This window comes from Fragaria vesca, linkage group LG6 (assembly GCF_000184155.1).
Source record: "Fragaria vesca subsp. vesca linkage group LG6, FraVesHawaii_1.0, whole genome shotgun sequence".
Classification (NCBI taxonomy): Eukaryota; Viridiplantae; Streptophyta; class Magnoliopsida; order Rosales; family Rosaceae; genus Fragaria; species Fragaria vesca.
Window position 1 is genome coordinate 28,787,100 of NC_020496.1, and position 16,416 is coordinate 28,803,515.

General features: G+C 39.1%; 3 protein-coding genes across 4 annotated transcripts; all 3 read left to right on the forward strand.

Moving 5' to 3' along the window:
* The first annotated feature begins 2,500 nt into the window (after positions 1-2,500).
* LOC101307906 lies at positions 2,501-5,509 on the forward strand. Its single transcript, XM_004303982.1, has 7 exons — positions 2,501-2,782; positions 2,872-2,976; positions 3,090-3,270; positions 3,394-3,465; positions 4,303-4,366; positions 4,473-4,848; positions 4,938-5,509. The coding sequence occupies exons 1-7, from the start codon at positions 2,677-2,679 to the stop codon at positions 4,970-4,972; spliced, it is 939 nt and encodes a 312-aa protein (XP_004304030.1). The 5' UTR covers positions 2,501-2,676; the 3' UTR covers positions 4,973-5,509.
* Positions 5,510-5,946: 437 nt separating this feature from the next.
* Positions 5,947-9,278, forward strand: LOC101308196 (zinc finger protein VAR3, chloroplastic-like). Its single transcript, XM_004303983.1, has 4 exons — positions 5,947-6,568; positions 6,751-7,025; positions 7,188-7,286; positions 7,378-9,278. Exons 1-4 carry the CDS (start codon positions 6,005-6,007, stop codon positions 9,092-9,094), a joined length of 2,655 nt encoding a protein of 884 aa, XP_004304031.1. The 5' UTR covers positions 5,947-6,004; the 3' UTR covers positions 9,095-9,278.
* Positions 9,279-11,367: 2,089 nt separating this feature from the next.
* Positions 11,368-12,935, forward strand: LOC101308484. Of its 2 annotated transcripts, none has more exons than XM_004303984.1 (2): positions 11,368-11,443; positions 12,172-12,935. In XM_004303984.1, the coding sequence occupies exons 1-2, from the start codon at positions 11,372-11,374 to the stop codon at positions 12,553-12,555; spliced, it is 456 nt and encodes a 151-aa protein (XP_004304032.1). In that variant the 5' UTR covers positions 11,368-11,371; the 3' UTR covers positions 12,556-12,935. The 2 variants fall into 2 exon arrangements, 1 of the variants encoding a protein (XP_004304032.1); XR_185025.1 differs by having other exon boundaries at positions 11,398-11,443; positions 12,216-12,935.
* Positions 12,936-16,416: the final 3,481 nt, after the last annotated feature.

A 16,416-nucleotide genomic window follows, 5' to 3' on the forward strand; every position in this document is an offset into this window, starting at 1 on the left:
GAGGGGGAGTTATGTTGACATATAAGTAAGCATATAATCAATAGTTGTTCTAATCTTATGACGACCGAGTATGAACATATTCATTGATCTCTGGTATGTCATTTCATTGATTTAATTATGTCGATATCAATTTTGTATTTCTCAAAGCTTTGAAAAGGTGATCAAAATTTCGAGTATATCATTTTGGCCAGCAGTTCAAAATGAATTTGGTATGTTATAGTTGTCACCTCAAAGAGACACTCCTCTTGTCATGAGGGGGAGAAAGATTGTTCTTGAAGAACGATGTAAATTGGTGTGAGTTGTCTGTCTACCGTCTCATTTTAGTTTTGAGAAATATCTCAGCAAATGAGTTGATCTTGACAAAAGCACATACTTGTTTTAAAGTCTCGAGAACAACTATATTGATCCCATTTGATTTGTGGGATGTATGTGTATCCAAGTAACATGGTTCTCCTGAAGAGAATATCATTAAAGAATGCCATAGTTTTTAATATGGCTACGACGCTTAATGTACGCCATTAGAGAACGATTTCTTGGTGATACAACAAAACATCAATATGGTTGATACTCAAAAATATTAAGTTTTTGACCTTAAACTTGGTTTAGATTCGCCACCAGCCAATGAACATCTCACTCGAAAAAAAGTGATAGAGCTTTAAACACATATTTGTGGATGGTCATAACATGACAACCTTCCCGCCGTTAGAGGGAGAATAAGATTACTGTCATTTAAATAACGGCGTGAATTTGAGGGGAATGTATCCAATAGGTCTAAAGTTTTAAGCTCCTGAAAATGGAAGATTATACAGGTCCTCTAATGGTCTACGTGATATTACAAGTAAAAGATCCGCATTCGCTAGATAATATTTGTCCTAGAAGTGACAATATTTGCCCCAGAAGTGGCATGAGTACCCAATATCAAAAATGCATATATACATATAAGAATGTGTAGGATCTATGAATAATGATCATCTATGAAAATTTACAAATGGTAGCTACCAAAGACCATTAAGAACTGTACTAATCGATGCTATGCCACATTTCATTATGCATGTCGATAAAACATATTATGGCTAAATTGGAAAGAGGCAATTCCAATGAAACTAAATATTTGAAACGTGATGAGATACTTTGACCTTTAACCCTATAGATACAAAAAGGTATTTACCACAGTGAAAGTAAATCACTATGATTTAATGTCTACCAAGAGACATGGGGATTATGAATATATTTTCTTATACGTGACAATTTTCTGTAAGTACAGTGTTACATATAGTTATTGACGAGACTTACGGCAGTTGTCATTGTATATTATGAGGATCATAAAAGACACGTTGCTAAAAGCAAATTCCCAAAAATAAAGTGTCATTACAAGCGTATCGCTTGTCAAATCCTCAAATGATTCAAGTACATGAATGATTCTAATGTAATTCGATTCATGAATACTTGAGAGAGCTTGAAGCTAATTCATGGAATCAAACAGTCTAAAACTAGCTCATATATACTCATTCTGTTATAGTTAACGTGATCAAAATTGCCTCAATAAGTATTATGATTGGACTACACAATCGAATTCGAATTATGATCATTATGTTGCTACATATTCTAACTTTTGGGAAGTTATGAATTACTCAGAGCTCTTAAAGAACTTATATGAAACGTATCAATACACAAAGATATTTATGTGTGTGGCTAGATATGATATGAGATATTTCAATGTTTTAATGCCAATTTGCTTATCTTGTTTAGTGTATGAATTTGATCATATAACTAAATGAGGTAAGACGTATTAGAAATCGTCTAGCTCTGTTGGTATTGTTTTAACTTTGCAGGTACACAATTTCATGATGAGCCCCTATATGCAAAGCACGCATGGTCTCACTATAGTGATGGACAAATCAAATCGTTATTTACGACGCATGAAGCTTGCAACGTTCAGGGGGAGATTCTCATCAGGGGGAGCATCCAGAAGTATGTTACATAAGACATATGCGCGTTGCACTCTTTTTCTCCTTCGACTAGGGTTATTTTTCTCCCACTGGATATTTCTTACCTGACAAGGTTTTTAACGAGACAACATTATGCGCGTCTAATTTCATCATTTATTGGTGGACATCTAAGGGGGAGTGTTATAAATATTATAATCTATGTGGTTGTCCACGTAATTACTCATTAGTTATGTACTCTGATGTAAACTCTACCTCTATATAAAGAGACTAATGAGAATGAATGAGTAGACTTCCACCTCCTCCCAACTATTCTCTCTATGTCTTCTCTTCTTCTTTTCTTTTTTTCACAACAAGTATCACTATTTAATCAATGAGTTGGTGAATCAAAATTGGTACCAAAAAATGATTTTGGGTTTGTCAACTAATATGGAAATTCCGTGTAATAGCTGCAAAGAGCACATAGGACTAAGCAAGCGCGTCAACGCCGGCAAAAATGACTCTTATACCCCTTAAGAAAACTTCACCCCCCACGCGCTTTCCCAACCTCCTCAGAGCCCGAAGCTGGGATTTACGTAGCAAACGATCTCTGTTCCTTCCTCGAACCCCAGAATCTCACTTCTCAGAAATTTCACTTTCACCGTGTAGTAAACTAATTAACACGACGCGGAATAGATTACTATAAAACAAGGCCCTGGCTTTTTGTTTAAAACAGAGATCGAACTTTTTCATGTCCTATTATCAATTTCCAACGCAGTCTTCTTCGTCTTCGTCCCCTTACTCATTGTTTCCCATGTCAATTTCTGGCATTCAAGGCCAGCTTCTTGAGGTCACCAGTACGTTTTCTCATCTGGGTTTCTGTTTGTTTTTTCTGGGTCTGCTTTAGTTTTCTCTAATTTTGTGTTTTCTGATTTGGGTTTTGAAGTCGTTGGGTGTAACAAGTTGAAAGATACTGAATGGATTTCAAGGCAAGATCCTTACGTTTGTATTGAATATGCTAACTCCAAGTTCCGAACAAGAACGCATACTGGTATGGATTCTTTCTTTTGTTGGTTGTTGAGATTTTAACGGTTGTAGTTTGATGGAGATTTTGATAAAGTTATGATTTTTATTTCTAGGTTTTTGATTAATTTTAATGTTCAGAATCGAATTTGGACTCGAACTGGACTGAAACTCATGTTGATTTAATTGGTGTAGATGGAGGTAAAAACCCCACATTCCAAGAGAAATTCGTGATTCCTTTGATTGAAGGGCTTAGGGTGATCAATGTTAATGTCTGGAACAGCAACAGTGTCACATATGATGACTTTATTGGCGAGGGAAAGTAAGTCCATGTTGCTTTTTTACCTTTCTTGCTTTGAAATATCTGAAGTTTGGAACGAGTTTTGGTTTATTGTGAGTCTTGGTTAAGCATTTCTGTTTTCTAATTGGGTTTTAATGCGTTCAGAATTCAACTTCAGAAGGTTCTGGATCAGGGTTATGATGATAGTACTTGGCCGCTTCAGACTAAACATGGCAGGTAAATACGTGATATTGCGGAATTCTTAGTAGTTTCAACTTCATCCTGTGAGGGGTTTATAAGTTTGTGAATGACATTGATGTTTGGACAATAGAGCTGTATGAGTCTATGTCTATATTGCATCCCCCATTATAACAACATATGCCTAGAAACGATAATGGCGAAACCAATGTGTCAAATTTTCCTTTGCATGGTCGTGGCAAAAAAATGTTGTACATCATGCATGTTTTGGTAACTCTCTTAGTTGCACAAACTGCTCTTTTCTCCTTTCTATATTGTTCTTGTCAAATATAATGTTGAAGGCTGTTGAATGTTGTTGCTTTAACATCACATTTCTTTATTGTGAAACCTTTAACCTTTGCATGATGTGATGCATTACATTAGATATAGTTTTTCAAGTTGGGGATGGTGGTAGTTTTAGTCTTTTACTTCTCAGTGTGGGACTGGAAGAGACTTGCTTATCAGTTGTTTAGGAACAGGGTCAACATATGGGATGCATCATCAATCTTAACACCTTCCATATTTACACTGCTATTGTTGCTTGGCCATGTCATTTCTAGTGTTCAGGTCAGCCTGTTAGGGACATCAGGGTAGGCTAGGATCAGGGTTTAGAAGTGTGATATATTCTGTTTGTTAAGTAGAGTCCTGGTATTTGGTTGTAACCGAGATAGACTGGTGATGCCTTACCTTGCTAACAAAAGTAAGGAGATGGTTGATTCATTAATTGAGCATCCAATTTACTTGCATCTCCTTTTTCTACGGTTGTAACTAATACTTGGTAGTTTCTTTTATTTAGAAAAATTGCTCATACTGACATCAAATTTGTTTACGTTGTAGATATGCAGGAGAAGTGCGGCTTATAATGCATTACACAAAGCCTAACGCAAGTGCAAAGCCTAATGTAAGTTGCATTTCATTTTCTTTTCACAGTATAAGTGGGTGAATGTCCTTGGACACATTCATATTTATTACATATCAACTGATTAACTGTGCTTGGAATACTGCAGAAACCGGCAGCAGGCTATGCCCCATCTGCACCACCATATGGAGCACCACCTGCACCACAAGCTCATTTGTACTCAACTCCCCCTCCAGCATCTGCATATGCACCACCACCTCAAATGTATGCACAACCTCCACCAGCAGCCTACCCCGCTCCATCTCCATACCCTTCGTATTCATCTAATCCTTCATATCCACCCAATCCAGCTGGGTATCCACCTAATCCAGCACCAGGAGGCTATCCACCAAACCCGTACGGTGCCCCTCCACAAGCTGCATATCCTCCTGCCCCATACCCTCCATCTTCAACATATCCTCCCCCTCCATCATCTACATATCCACCACCTCCACAAGCCTCATCCTTTTACCCTCCACCTCAAGGTAAATTTGTTTTTCCATTACATAAGTTTTTGGTTGTAGCTATTATGATTAATTGGACACTGAAGTTCTGTTTTCTGCTTTTCAATCAGGTCCATATGGAATTTATCCTCCACCACCATATTGAGATGCAGCTCCCAGGTAACCAAGTGAAGAAGCAACTGTGAAGATTTAGTGATAGCCTAGTGAATCATGTAAAGCTTCTGTTGAGTGGTGGTTGTTAGGCCATGGAATTTTATGTTTCATTGCATATATGCGCACTTGACTTTTTCAAAGAGATTGATAGATCTATGAAAAAGTTTTAGTTCCCCTCTGCCTTTCTACTTCTAATGGGATGTGGAAGGCTTTAGTGTTGAGGCTGCTGGGAACAGAACCGGATCAATCTAGTCAAGTCATCTAGGTTGCACATGTATATTTGTTTTCTGCTAGAGTTTGAACAAGATCGTACCTAAAGTTTTCTACCAGTATTACTAAAGCTGTGGATTAGTATGTCTCGGGATTACCGGAATTTACCACCAAATCTATATATCTTATAAATTATGTCATTGCAGAATTGAGAGTTGGTCTTCTCAACCTCAGACCCAGAAACAAACAAAATGTTCTCAACCACTACACTGATTGTTTGAATGTTCTGTGTTCTCTGAAAATTTTTCTTCAAGGGGTAAGTAAACCGAGCAACTAATATGTAATATTTTGATCCGGTCATCCACGTTGCATTATCAATTTATTATGCATGTATTCTAATACCATTAACAAAATTGAAACTAAAAAAAATAGTCCTAAGTATTTCTAACACAGAATGTGAGGACTAAATATCGAATAAGAGGTACTCTTATTTTAAGTGTTTAATTTAATCAGATCACAAAAAAAAAAAAAAAAAAAATTTAAAGGTCTGTGGCCTTCGTTCGACGTAGAATTCGCTCCGTGTGTTCTCTCCTTAAACTTCTCCGTTATGAAGGTGATGATGAATATCTGAAAAACATGAATATCTAAAAAAAGTTTAAGAATGAAAAAAAAACAGGTGTCGGATCCGTAGTGGTGTAGACCAAAGGGTACGGATGGGTTTAGGCCCTAAACCCTGAACCCTTTCCAAAGAGATATGATGATGAGATTTTGGGATAGGGGAGGAGAAGGTAGCAGATAGTTTGCGGCGGGCTAAATGGGTGGTGCGAGCAATAGGTTGTTGAGCCTCCTCTCGACGACCCACCCTCTGCCTCTCCTTCATCTCCACCACCACCGCTTCATCCTCCTCCGCCTCGCTCGCCCTCTTTTGTCTCGTCACCACCATCATTCAACACTCTCTTCTCTTCGCTCCTCCTCCTCCTCCTTCACTTTTACTACACTCGCTTCTCCTCGCTCCTCCTCCTCCTCTTTTACTAGTCCTCGCAAATCCTCCTCCCATGGTTTCCATTTCCACTCCTCCAACGCCTCTGCCGACCACCCCTGGCCGGAGTGGTCCCACCTCCTTAATGCTCTCTCTGCCGCCGGTTATAGTGAGCTCCAGGGCCACGACGCCTTCCCCGAGGACTTGCCCGACACCTTTGTCCACGCTGCCCGTGTTTGTCTGGGCTTTGCCACTGCCCGACCTGGCCTTCTCAGATTGCTTTCTCGCAGAGATTTAGAGGTTGTCGTGCACAACGGCACGCCCTTTCTGTTTCACAGTGCACATGATTCCGCCCGGAGGATGACCTCATTTCTCGCCCAAGGCCCTACCCCTACCAGTGTTAGTTTTACTCTTCACATCATCCATTAGAGTTTGTTCCAACTGATAATGTTCTGAGCAAGTCGTGTTTGTTTTTTAGATTACTACCATTTCTGTGTGATTCATGTTTTTGCTTGCTGGGTTGTGTGATTTGTTATTTGTGTGTTACCTTTACTAACTTGGTCTCCTATTGTCTCTTCCAGGCCTTTGATACTGATCAAGCGCAAACCGTTGATTTGATGAGATATATATTGAGTTATGCTAGCAATCCTGTTTTTTCTTCAGAGCCAGGCAACCTCTACAATAGACAACTTGTTGAATCATCCGTCCGTAATCTGTTGACACAAATGTCAAAGCTTTGCTATGCCGCTCCAGAGTCTAACTCTTTTGGGACACTGCAGAATCAAAGTCCTAATAGTCATGGAGCAACTCCTGGCAAAACAATTGAAATGAAAAGAGGAGACTGGATTTGCTCAAGGTACATAGCTTTTTTATGGTTAATGCTTAGTGAGTGTTGGGTTAAATTCTTGTCAAAAATCCAATGCATTTTGTATGCAATGATTGCCAAACATAGGTTGGTTTGTTTATTTGGCATTTGTTTCCATAGAGTTTTACGTTTACTGTTATTTATTATGAGCAGGTGTAATTTCATGAACTTTGCCAAAAACATGAAATGCCTTGAATGCAACGAGGCAAAGCCAAACAGACAGCTGACTGGCAGAGAGTGGGAGTGTCCTCAGTGAGTATTGCTTCTTTCTCACATCCTTCTCTGATTAGCTTATTTATCTCTGCGTTTTCTTGTTTATTGACATTGGGAGTAACTTCTCCAGATGTGATTTTTTTAACTATGGGAGAAACATGGTATGCTTGAGGTGTGATTGCAAGCGACCGGCTGAGGTCTCAATTGGTACCAATAACAATAATTTAAATATTGGATTCGACAAGGGAGGTGATACAAATAAGGCTGGTATCAATAGCAGGCTGGCTGCCAATGAAGAGAAGGCACAGCGGTGGTTCAGTAAGATTTCTCAGTTAGACAGTACTTCAGACATGAGCACTGAGATATCAGATAACGATTTTCCTGAAATAATGCCATTGAGGAAAGGAGTAAATAGATTTGTTGTCAGTACAAGGAAGACATCATTAGAGAGGAGGCTGGCAAATGCCCAATATGAAAGAAACTTGGATAGTGATGAAACCAAGGATCTCCAAATGGGGAATCCAGATAAGTCACTTGGTGCTAAATCCACCCAGACTTTAGATACTATTCTTGGTCGTTCATCTGTTTCTGAATCAAATACTACCACTACTAATGCTGGAGAACATGCTAAAACTGATTCCCACTCTTTTATCTCTAGCTCAGGTTATCAACAGCCCAGACGGAGCAACTCCAATTATGCCCCGTTTGTGCCATTACATGCAGATGTGTTTGCAAAGAAACCTGAGACTACATATATGGAGGAGAGTAGGAAGTTAGTGAGAAACCAAAATGAGTCTGTCCCTCTTAAGGACAGTGAATTGGAAGGCGTTTCTGGGAACAATCAATCTGGAAAGTCAGAAGAGAGTCTGCTATCTGGTAAGTCTATGAAACAAGCTGGCAGCAGGAACGAAGAAAAGGAACAAGCTGACAAATCTGAGAGATGGTTTAAGAGGGTTGCAGAGTTGCATGATGTTACAGATCTTCCAAGTGCAATTTCTGATGAGGATTTCCCCGAAATCATGCCGGTCCGCAAAGGAGAGAATCACTTTGTCCTCAGCAAGAAGAAAGATCGTTCTTTGGCTTCTCCATCATACAAGAAAGGTACAGTTATGGAACAAGCTAACAGTGCCAACTATGTTCCCTTCGTCCCCTTCCCACCTGACTACTTTGCTAAAGTGGAAAATCCGCAGACAAGCGGCACAGCTATGGATAACAAGACTAGTGTTAAGTCAAATCCGACTATGATGCCAGAGAACTCTCCAAACAAATTGTTTGACATGAGATCTAAGAAGCTGAATACTGGTCATAGTCAGCAGATGGAAAGTCAGGAAAGCCGTGTTGCCAACTCGAAATCTAGATATTCTGAAGATAATCTTAGAAAGAAATCGACTAGCTCTATTAATGGACCCCCAACGAGTGGTAATTCTGCCTTCAATTTTTCTAATCCTAGCACTGATAGCACAGACAAATTGGACAATGGACGTTCAGGGAATTTTGATGAGACTGTGAATTCACACCATCCTACCAGTGAACTGAACATTAGACAGCGCTGGACCGGGAAGAGTTTGGAGGGGTCGGCAGTGAAGGAACCAAATCCTTTAGATATGTCCGAGGAGGCAAAGGCAGAGAGATGGTTTAAGCGTGTTGCCCAGATTAAAGACATCTCAGAGCTGAGTCAGATTCCTGATGAAGATTTCCCATCAATCATGCCAATGCGTAAAGGAGTGAATCGGTTTGTGGTCAGCAAGAGGAAAACACCATTGGAGAGGAGGCTGACGTCTCCACAGTATAGAAAAAGCCTTCCTATTGTGAGCTCTGATCCAGTGAAGGAAGATGATGGTAGCTGAAAAGTCTGAAATAGTAGTTGTTTTGTTGTTCTGGAAGCTTCAGATAATTGGTATCCTTTTCCAAAATACGATCATCTTTGCCGAAATTATTTGTACTTCTGAAAATTGTTGTAACCATTTGGTGCATTTTATTTCGTGTATATATGGATTGATATGTTTAATACAGACCTCACATTAGTACCAGAGCCACGATGATTCAATAAAACCTTCTCCAACTGAGTTACCTGGATGGTGGGAACCAACTGGAAATTGGGTTTATCAATCTTAAGCTTAGTGTGCGTTTGAAATTTTGACAATGTGAAGCTTAGGCAATATTTGGTGGATGTTTTAGTGTTGATAATCAGACTAGAGGATTGTGATGTTATAATTAGATGATCATTTTATTGAAGCTGTTGATTTCATTGGGCTCCATTCAGCACAATATGTGAATGATGATTGAGTTCATATGGGAGGTATAACATTATGTTTTCCTTTGGTTTTTGTAGAATGTTTAGATTTGTAGATGTGATCCGTGATTAAGCTATGTTTCTTTGCTTTTTGCTAGTGTTTTTGTATGTACTGTGTGCCATCATACTTCAGCGGAAAAGATGCTACCATGATATGCTTAACTATTTTGGTGTGATTCTAGTGGACATGGGAAAGAGCAAAACTTGCAAACAAGCTGGATCAACTTGGTATGTACAGCAGTCAAGCTCAAAGTTATTTACATGTTTTCTTTAATACATTTCCAGTCACAATGATCGGCTAATTACTTTTATTTTTGGTGCCAGTTGTGGCTACTGATGATAAGAAAATAGCAGCATGGTGTTAAGATTTTTGGAGCCAAGGTTACCTCATAGTTGTATGGACTGTTTCGAAGAAACTGAGTGCACTGTGAGTATTACTGTGGTTGGAGAATCTGGGGACCTTGCTAAGAAGAAGATATTCCCGGCTCTTTTCGTACTTTATTACTACGGTTGCCTCCCTAAGGTGTGTGAAATTGTTTTTCTTTCTCCCCTTTGTTATTGACTTCAAGGTTTGGATCAATTGGTTTGATAATGAATGTGTGATCTTTGTTGCAGCACTTTACTATTTTTGGTTATGCTCGGAGTAAGATGACTGATGCGGAGCTAAGAACTATGGTTAGCTACGTCTAGACGTTTGCAGAACTGACTAGAGGTGAGCTTTGCTTCATTCTTGCTTGTGTGGAATGAGGTTTCATTGCTTGCTATGTAGGATGTGAAAGTTCTAACACTTTGATTACTGTTCTTTTGTCTTGTTGGTGGTGGAATGCGTTTAAATTAGTTGGTGCATAACAAATTGTTTTTGGGAATTTCAGGGAGAATTGTGGTGAAAGGATGGACCAATTTCTTGAAAGATGTTTTTACCACTCAGATCAGTGTGATTCACAGGATCAATTTGCACAGCTGGACAAGAAACTAAAGGAACATGAGGTAATTTTGGTGTGTCTGAACTTAGTGGTTGACCATAATCATGCGCTTAGTATAAAATGTTGGCTCGGATGTTAATTTGTATGCGCATCATTAGTTGAGATCAGACCTTCTCATGATTACATTTTGTTATTTCTCATTTCAATGGCATTCATAAAAATTTCTTCACATCTTAACTGTACTCCTGTTTAGACTGACAGTGAACTGCATGTGTAGGGTGGAAGAATTCCTGACCGCCTGTTCTATCTATTTATTCCTCCAAACATATTCATAGACGTTGTTTGCTGTGCAAGCTTGTCTGCTTCATCTGGTAATGGCTGGACTAGTGTTATTGTTGAGAAGCCCTTCGGCCGAGATTCAGAATCATCTGCTGCTTTGACCAAAGCCCCCGACCAGATTCAGAATTATCTGCTGCTGATTCAACATCTCCGATTACTGAACAAATTTCTTCACCACAAGACTCTTTGAATATTGCAAGTGACTCAAATCAGGTATGTGACACAAATACATCTCACAGCATGGTTACTTGACATAAAGATGGCATTCGAAAACCTAATCCCACCAAATATGCTTTACATGTCTCACTAACCAATGATGTTGCAGAGCCTACATCTTACACTAGATGCCTCTTGGCGTTAAGCCATGAATGAGGAGTTTACCGCTTTGCAACAGAATGACACATGGGAGCTTGTCCCGTATAACCCTTCCATGAACATTCTTCCCAATAAGTGGATCTTTAAGATCAAGAAGAAAGCAGATGGGACTGTGGAACGCTACAAAGCAAGACTTGTTGCTAATGGATTTCACCAAAAAGAAGGGATTCAGAGAGTCTTTGTCTGATTACTCAATGTTCACCTACTCACAAGATGAAATTTATCTCCTTTCTTACTCATCTAAGTTGATGATACTCTCACAACAGGTAACAGCAACACTCATCTTTTTATCAACTCATTGCTGAATTGAGTAATATATTCTCCATGAAAGATCTCGGTCCCGTTTATTATTTCCTTGGTGTCGAAGCTACTTATGATTGCCCTGCATTATATTTGATGTAAGAAAATTTATGGACTAATCACATGTTTATTATAGTTAACAACAATTGATAAATGATTTAGACCGAATAATGAGAATATGGAACCAAATTCAATTCTAGTGGTATTGGATAGAAATCTATTTACTTAATCACAAAGAAACGATCATTTTCATCGAAAAAAAGATACGATACATTAGGATTCTTAAGAGTGAAGTTGAGTCCTATTGAACTTCCTTTAGGGGAGGCGTTCAAGGGATTAACCTAACTCAACTAAGAGTAAGTTCTTGCCCCATTCATAAGAAGCTCAGCCTAGCTTAGAGAATTGCAGAAGACTTGTGTTCGATCGATTAAACAAGATTACAGGTTCATGTGTTAATTCTAATTTGTTTATCATATTTGTAAATACAACTTTGTCTATACGCTTGTGAATGATCTTGTGGCATTAAGAATATAATTACAGTTGGCTATTACATTTGACTCAAAAGAAATACATTGTTGATCTATTGCGTAGAACTAACATGCTTGGTGTTAAAACCATGTTGTACTCCTGCTCTTTCTGGTCAAAAATCGAGTCTCAATGAAGGTGATCCTTTATCTGATAATACCGAGTACAGGAGTACTGTTGGTGCACTTCAGTATCTAACTCTTACCAGACCAGATATCTCTTATTCAGTGAACCAAGTTTGCAAGTTCGTGCTACATTGGACTGCTGTCAAAAGGATACTGTGTCACTTGAAATTTTCTATTCATCATGGCCTGAAGTATCAACCTGGCTCTTTGTTCATAATTATTCAGATGCTGATTACGCGGGAGATCCCGACAATAGACAATCCACAGGTGGCTACTGTGTTTACTTGGAACCTAATCCGCTAATCTTATTTCATGGAGCTCCAAAACTCATCACACCGTTTCTCAATCCAGTGCTGAGACAGAATACCGGCAATTGGCATTCACCGCAGCTGAAATTTCATGGCTTTGTTCCATGTTCTGTGACCTAAACCTATTTCTTCAATGTCCACGAATCTGGTGTGACAATCTCTCCATTGGCATTGCATCCAGTCCTGTCTTCCATGCTCAAACCAAGCATGTCGAAGTAGACTATCATTATGTCATGGAGAAGGTTGTCAATAAGGAATTAAGGAGTTAGGTTCTCTTTGTCTCCACCACTGACCAAATAGCTGACATTTTCACAAAAGGATTATCCTCCTCTCGGTTTCACTTTCTTGTCTCCAAGCTGCCTGTTCTTCCATGGCCACACAGCTCGCGGGGGAATGATAAACCAAACCAACCAACAGCAACTGAAGATAAGAGTTCAGTAACAGATTAACAGACATGTGAAAAACCTCAGTCTCTACTGGTTTCTAATATTGTATCATCTCTTTATGCTGTATTCATCTCTACTGGTACAACAAGATAATTACCAACACAATTGATGTAAATCGTGTAACTAACGATCAGTAATTCAGTACATAACGCATAGCTCAGGCACTATTCAGGTGTGCTTGACATTCTCAAAAGTTTAATGCTAACTCCACTTCCACTAACCTTTCTCCCAGTCGTTCAGGGCCTCTTCGAATTCAGTATATTTGTTTGTTGATATTTTGTTGGGTGAGTCAAAGACTTGAAGCTTTTCACTTCGTTTAGTTGGGAAGGGGGTTCTTTGCTTTTGGTCGTCAAGGCCATATCAGAATGATTTGGGTGTTTGAAAAGCTTTTTTCTTCAGTGGATGGCATGATACACACTCTCAAGTGCTTCATGTTTTGAACTTTTGATGTGAATCCACCACTGGTCTGGTTGATCTCAACAGTACGTAAGAACAGCAAACATTATTTATCTTAGTGGTCTAGAAAATTGAGGTAGTTAGAGGATTTGAAAGTTTTGCACAGTTGTTATATATAATTCTGTAAATGATCGACTATATATGTTGATTAAGGATGAAGAAGAAGACTTTCACTTCCATGTAAGATAAACAGAAATTTTGTTAATGGATGATTACTCTGCTTGTTCTTTATTTGTAGTAAAATACAAACTGACTGCGAAAAATAGGTCTTTGTGTAGCAAATCTCTTGGTCTAGACTTTGAATCATATTTCTTCACCCCCCAACTAACATGTTTGCCTATGGAGGAAAAGTACAAGGGCATCTGGAGATCGAATGCCTTTTGGTTGTACTAGCTCCTCAACCAATATATATATATGCAGATAATGGAGCCTTGAAAATCATAGCCCTTTATGTATATATTATGTGGTGAAGTTAGCTCTTAGAGCAAAATATAAGCAATATATAGGTGGAGAAATGTTCAAACTCTCTCACAGTATCTACGATATACAAATGATAGCATGAACAAAGTAGAGTAGAGAATTCGACTATTGTCTATCTATGAATATATAGGAGACTTTGCTTATTCTTCTTCAAGTTGTTTAACTTGGGGTCCAGAACCTCCAACTTGTATTGTCGATGCACTTCTTAAGGAGTTAAACACGGCACAGAGTAATTTGATCGATACAAAACCACGACAGAAATATGATTTTAATCGTAATCGTCATCATCTATAGGTGACCACTTTAATGAAAATTAGTTATTCAAACAAGTTATTACGTAGGCCTCATCATTTGACCCTTCGGCCCTAGCCCGCCTTAAAACCCGCCCTACCCTCTAGGGCCGAATCCCTACCCGGCCCTAGCCCTTCTCAAATAAGGTAGGGTAAGGGTCAAGCAAATGAAACACGGTCTTACCCTACGGCCTTACCCTATTGAGCCCTTTAGGGCCAAGTCCGGCCCGGTCCTAAAAGCCCGCCCTATAGGCCCTAAAAATTTCTTATTTTTTCTATTGTTTTAATATGTGTCTCTTATTTTTTAGATATAATACAACCAATCTTCTTTATTTGTAATTGATTTTCTAACTTTATTTCTTTGATTTTCTTTTGTTTCGTTGAATAACGGTTGTATTTTGATGATTTAGATTTTAGAGACATAGTTCATAAGATATATGAGTATAACCTCTTTGATTAATATTTATATATAGATGTCCTAAGTTAAGTATAATGTATATGCACGTATGTTAAATATGACTATAAAATATGGTATATTATATATAAGTAATATAATCATTGAGGATTGAGCAAAGTTGTAAGAAAAAAAAAATGAACTAGCCCATCTTGGCCCTATTTAGCCCTATTTAAAGGGTCAACCCTTTTAACCCTAACGAAATGGGCCGTTAGGGTGAGTAAGGGCTTGCATATTCAAGCCTCGGTCCTACCCTACCCGGCCTTAAATTTTGTTGACTTTGACCGAGCCCAACCCGACCCTACCCTAAGCCCTAAATTTTAAGGTAGGGCCGGCCCTAGCCCGGCCCATGATGACCCCTATCACGTACTATATGTTAATCTCTATTTTTCTAGTAGTTGAAAGTTGAAACTCAAAGACCAGTGATACAATATTATAAAAATCTCTCATGGGGCACAAGCCGCACAACTGAATAACTTACCATTTTACCTACTCAATAATTATATTACTACCCAATGATATATATATATATATATATACAAAGCTGATCAGGTGCGGACGTCCACACCAAAACTTTGGTGCGGATTTCCATTTTTACACCATTTTTCGATCGAATTTCCTCATCTCCACCATCTGGTATCTAGATAATATTGTGTAGATCATCTCTGCAAAATTTCAGCCAATTTGGTGATCGTTAAGGCCCTCAAAATCGATAGTAAACTACATATTAGTTACTAACCAAATTTCACTTTACAAATACATCCTTTGCACATTATCTTATACAGTTAAGGACAAAAATTAACAAATTAGGACAATTTAATATGCACATGCCATCTGTCACTACAAATTTACCAGAATACCCTTCACTACATATTATGTTGCTACTGTCGACAGAATGTGCTACTGTCGATCAATAGGTGCTACTGCCGATCAATAGGTGCTACTGCCGATCAAAAGGTGCTACTGCCGGTGCTATTGCAGTATTTTTTTCGGCTATTCTATGATTGCTAGCGCGCTGCTACTGCCAACTCTTATGCTAGCACACTGCTACTGCCGACTCTTATGCTAGCACACTGCTACTGCTGACTCTATGATGTTAACGCGCTGCTACTGTCGATGCTAGCGTGCTGCTACTGTCGATGCTAGCGTGCTGCTACTGTCGATTCCCAAGCATAATAACATTAATATGCTACTGCCAAGTATAAAGGTGCTACTGCCGAGTATAAAGGTGCTACTGCCGATCAAAAGGTGCTACTGTTGGTGCAATAGTTGGTGCTATTGCAATTTTTTCCGGCAATTCTCTGATTGCTAGCGTGCTGCTACTGCTGATTATGATGCTTACGCACTGCTACTGCCGACTATGATGCTAGCGCGCTGCTACTGTCAAAGCTGCTACTGTTGAAAAAAAAACCTGCAACTTCAACATAAACCTCCATCAATCCACAGAGCCTGATCTTCTTGTTCCTAAGATACTCCCTCACAACCTCCATTTTCAATCACTACCTCAATTCAACAACCTGAAATCAAACTGCTCAAATTCCCCTAATCACAAAGGCACAAAACTGATTCAATCCCCAAAAATCCACCGAAATTACCTTAGAGGCCGCAATCAAATCGTGACCGACGAGACATCGATGATGTTGTGATTGATTCGACGTTGTTTGGCAAGTGAGATCGAGGATCTAGGACGACGAGGTTGGTGAAACCCGGAGCTTGCCGATGACGGCAGATCTCACAAGGCAATGGTGGCCGGCGAGGACGAAGAATGAGAGATAGATATGAGAATCATCCTTCTATTCAAAAGCCATGGCGTCGATCTCCACCATAGCCGTCAATCTCTACCATCGTCGTCGAA

Excerpts from the sequence above, each read along its gene's own strand:
- LOC101308484 (XM_004303984.1), top strand. The coding sequence starts at position 11,372 with ATGTTCACCTACTCACAAGATGAAATTTATCTCCTTTCTTACTCATCT. Across the intron at positions 11,444-12,171 it reads TGATGATACTCTCACAACAG|GAGTACTGTTGGTGCACTTC; the intron begins GTAACAGCAACA and ends TACCGAGTACAG.
- LOC101308196 (XM_004303983.1), top strand. The coding sequence starts at position 6,005 with ATGGGTGGTGCGAGCAATAGGTTGTTGAGCCTCCTCTCGACGACCCAC. Across the intron at positions 6,569-6,750 it reads AAGGCCCTACCCCTACCAGT|GCCTTTGATACTGATCAAGC; the intron begins GTTAGTTTTACT and ends TGTCTCTTCCAG. Across the intron at positions 7,287-7,377 it reads AGAGAGTGGGAGTGTCCTCA|ATGTGATTTTTTTAACTATG; the intron begins GTGAGTATTGCT and ends TAACTTCTCCAG.
- LOC101307906 (XM_004303982.1), top strand. The coding sequence starts at position 2,677 with ATGTCCTATTATCAATTTCCAACGCAGTCTTCTTCGTCTTCGTCCCCT. Across the intron at positions 2,977-3,089 it reads CCGAACAAGAACGCATACTG|AATCGAATTTGGACTCGAAC; the intron begins GTATGGATTCTT and ends TTTAATGTTCAG. Across the intron at positions 3,466-4,302 it reads CTTCAGACTAAACATGGCAG|ATATGCAGGAGAAGTGCGGC; the intron begins GTAAATACGTGA and ends TTTACGTTGTAG.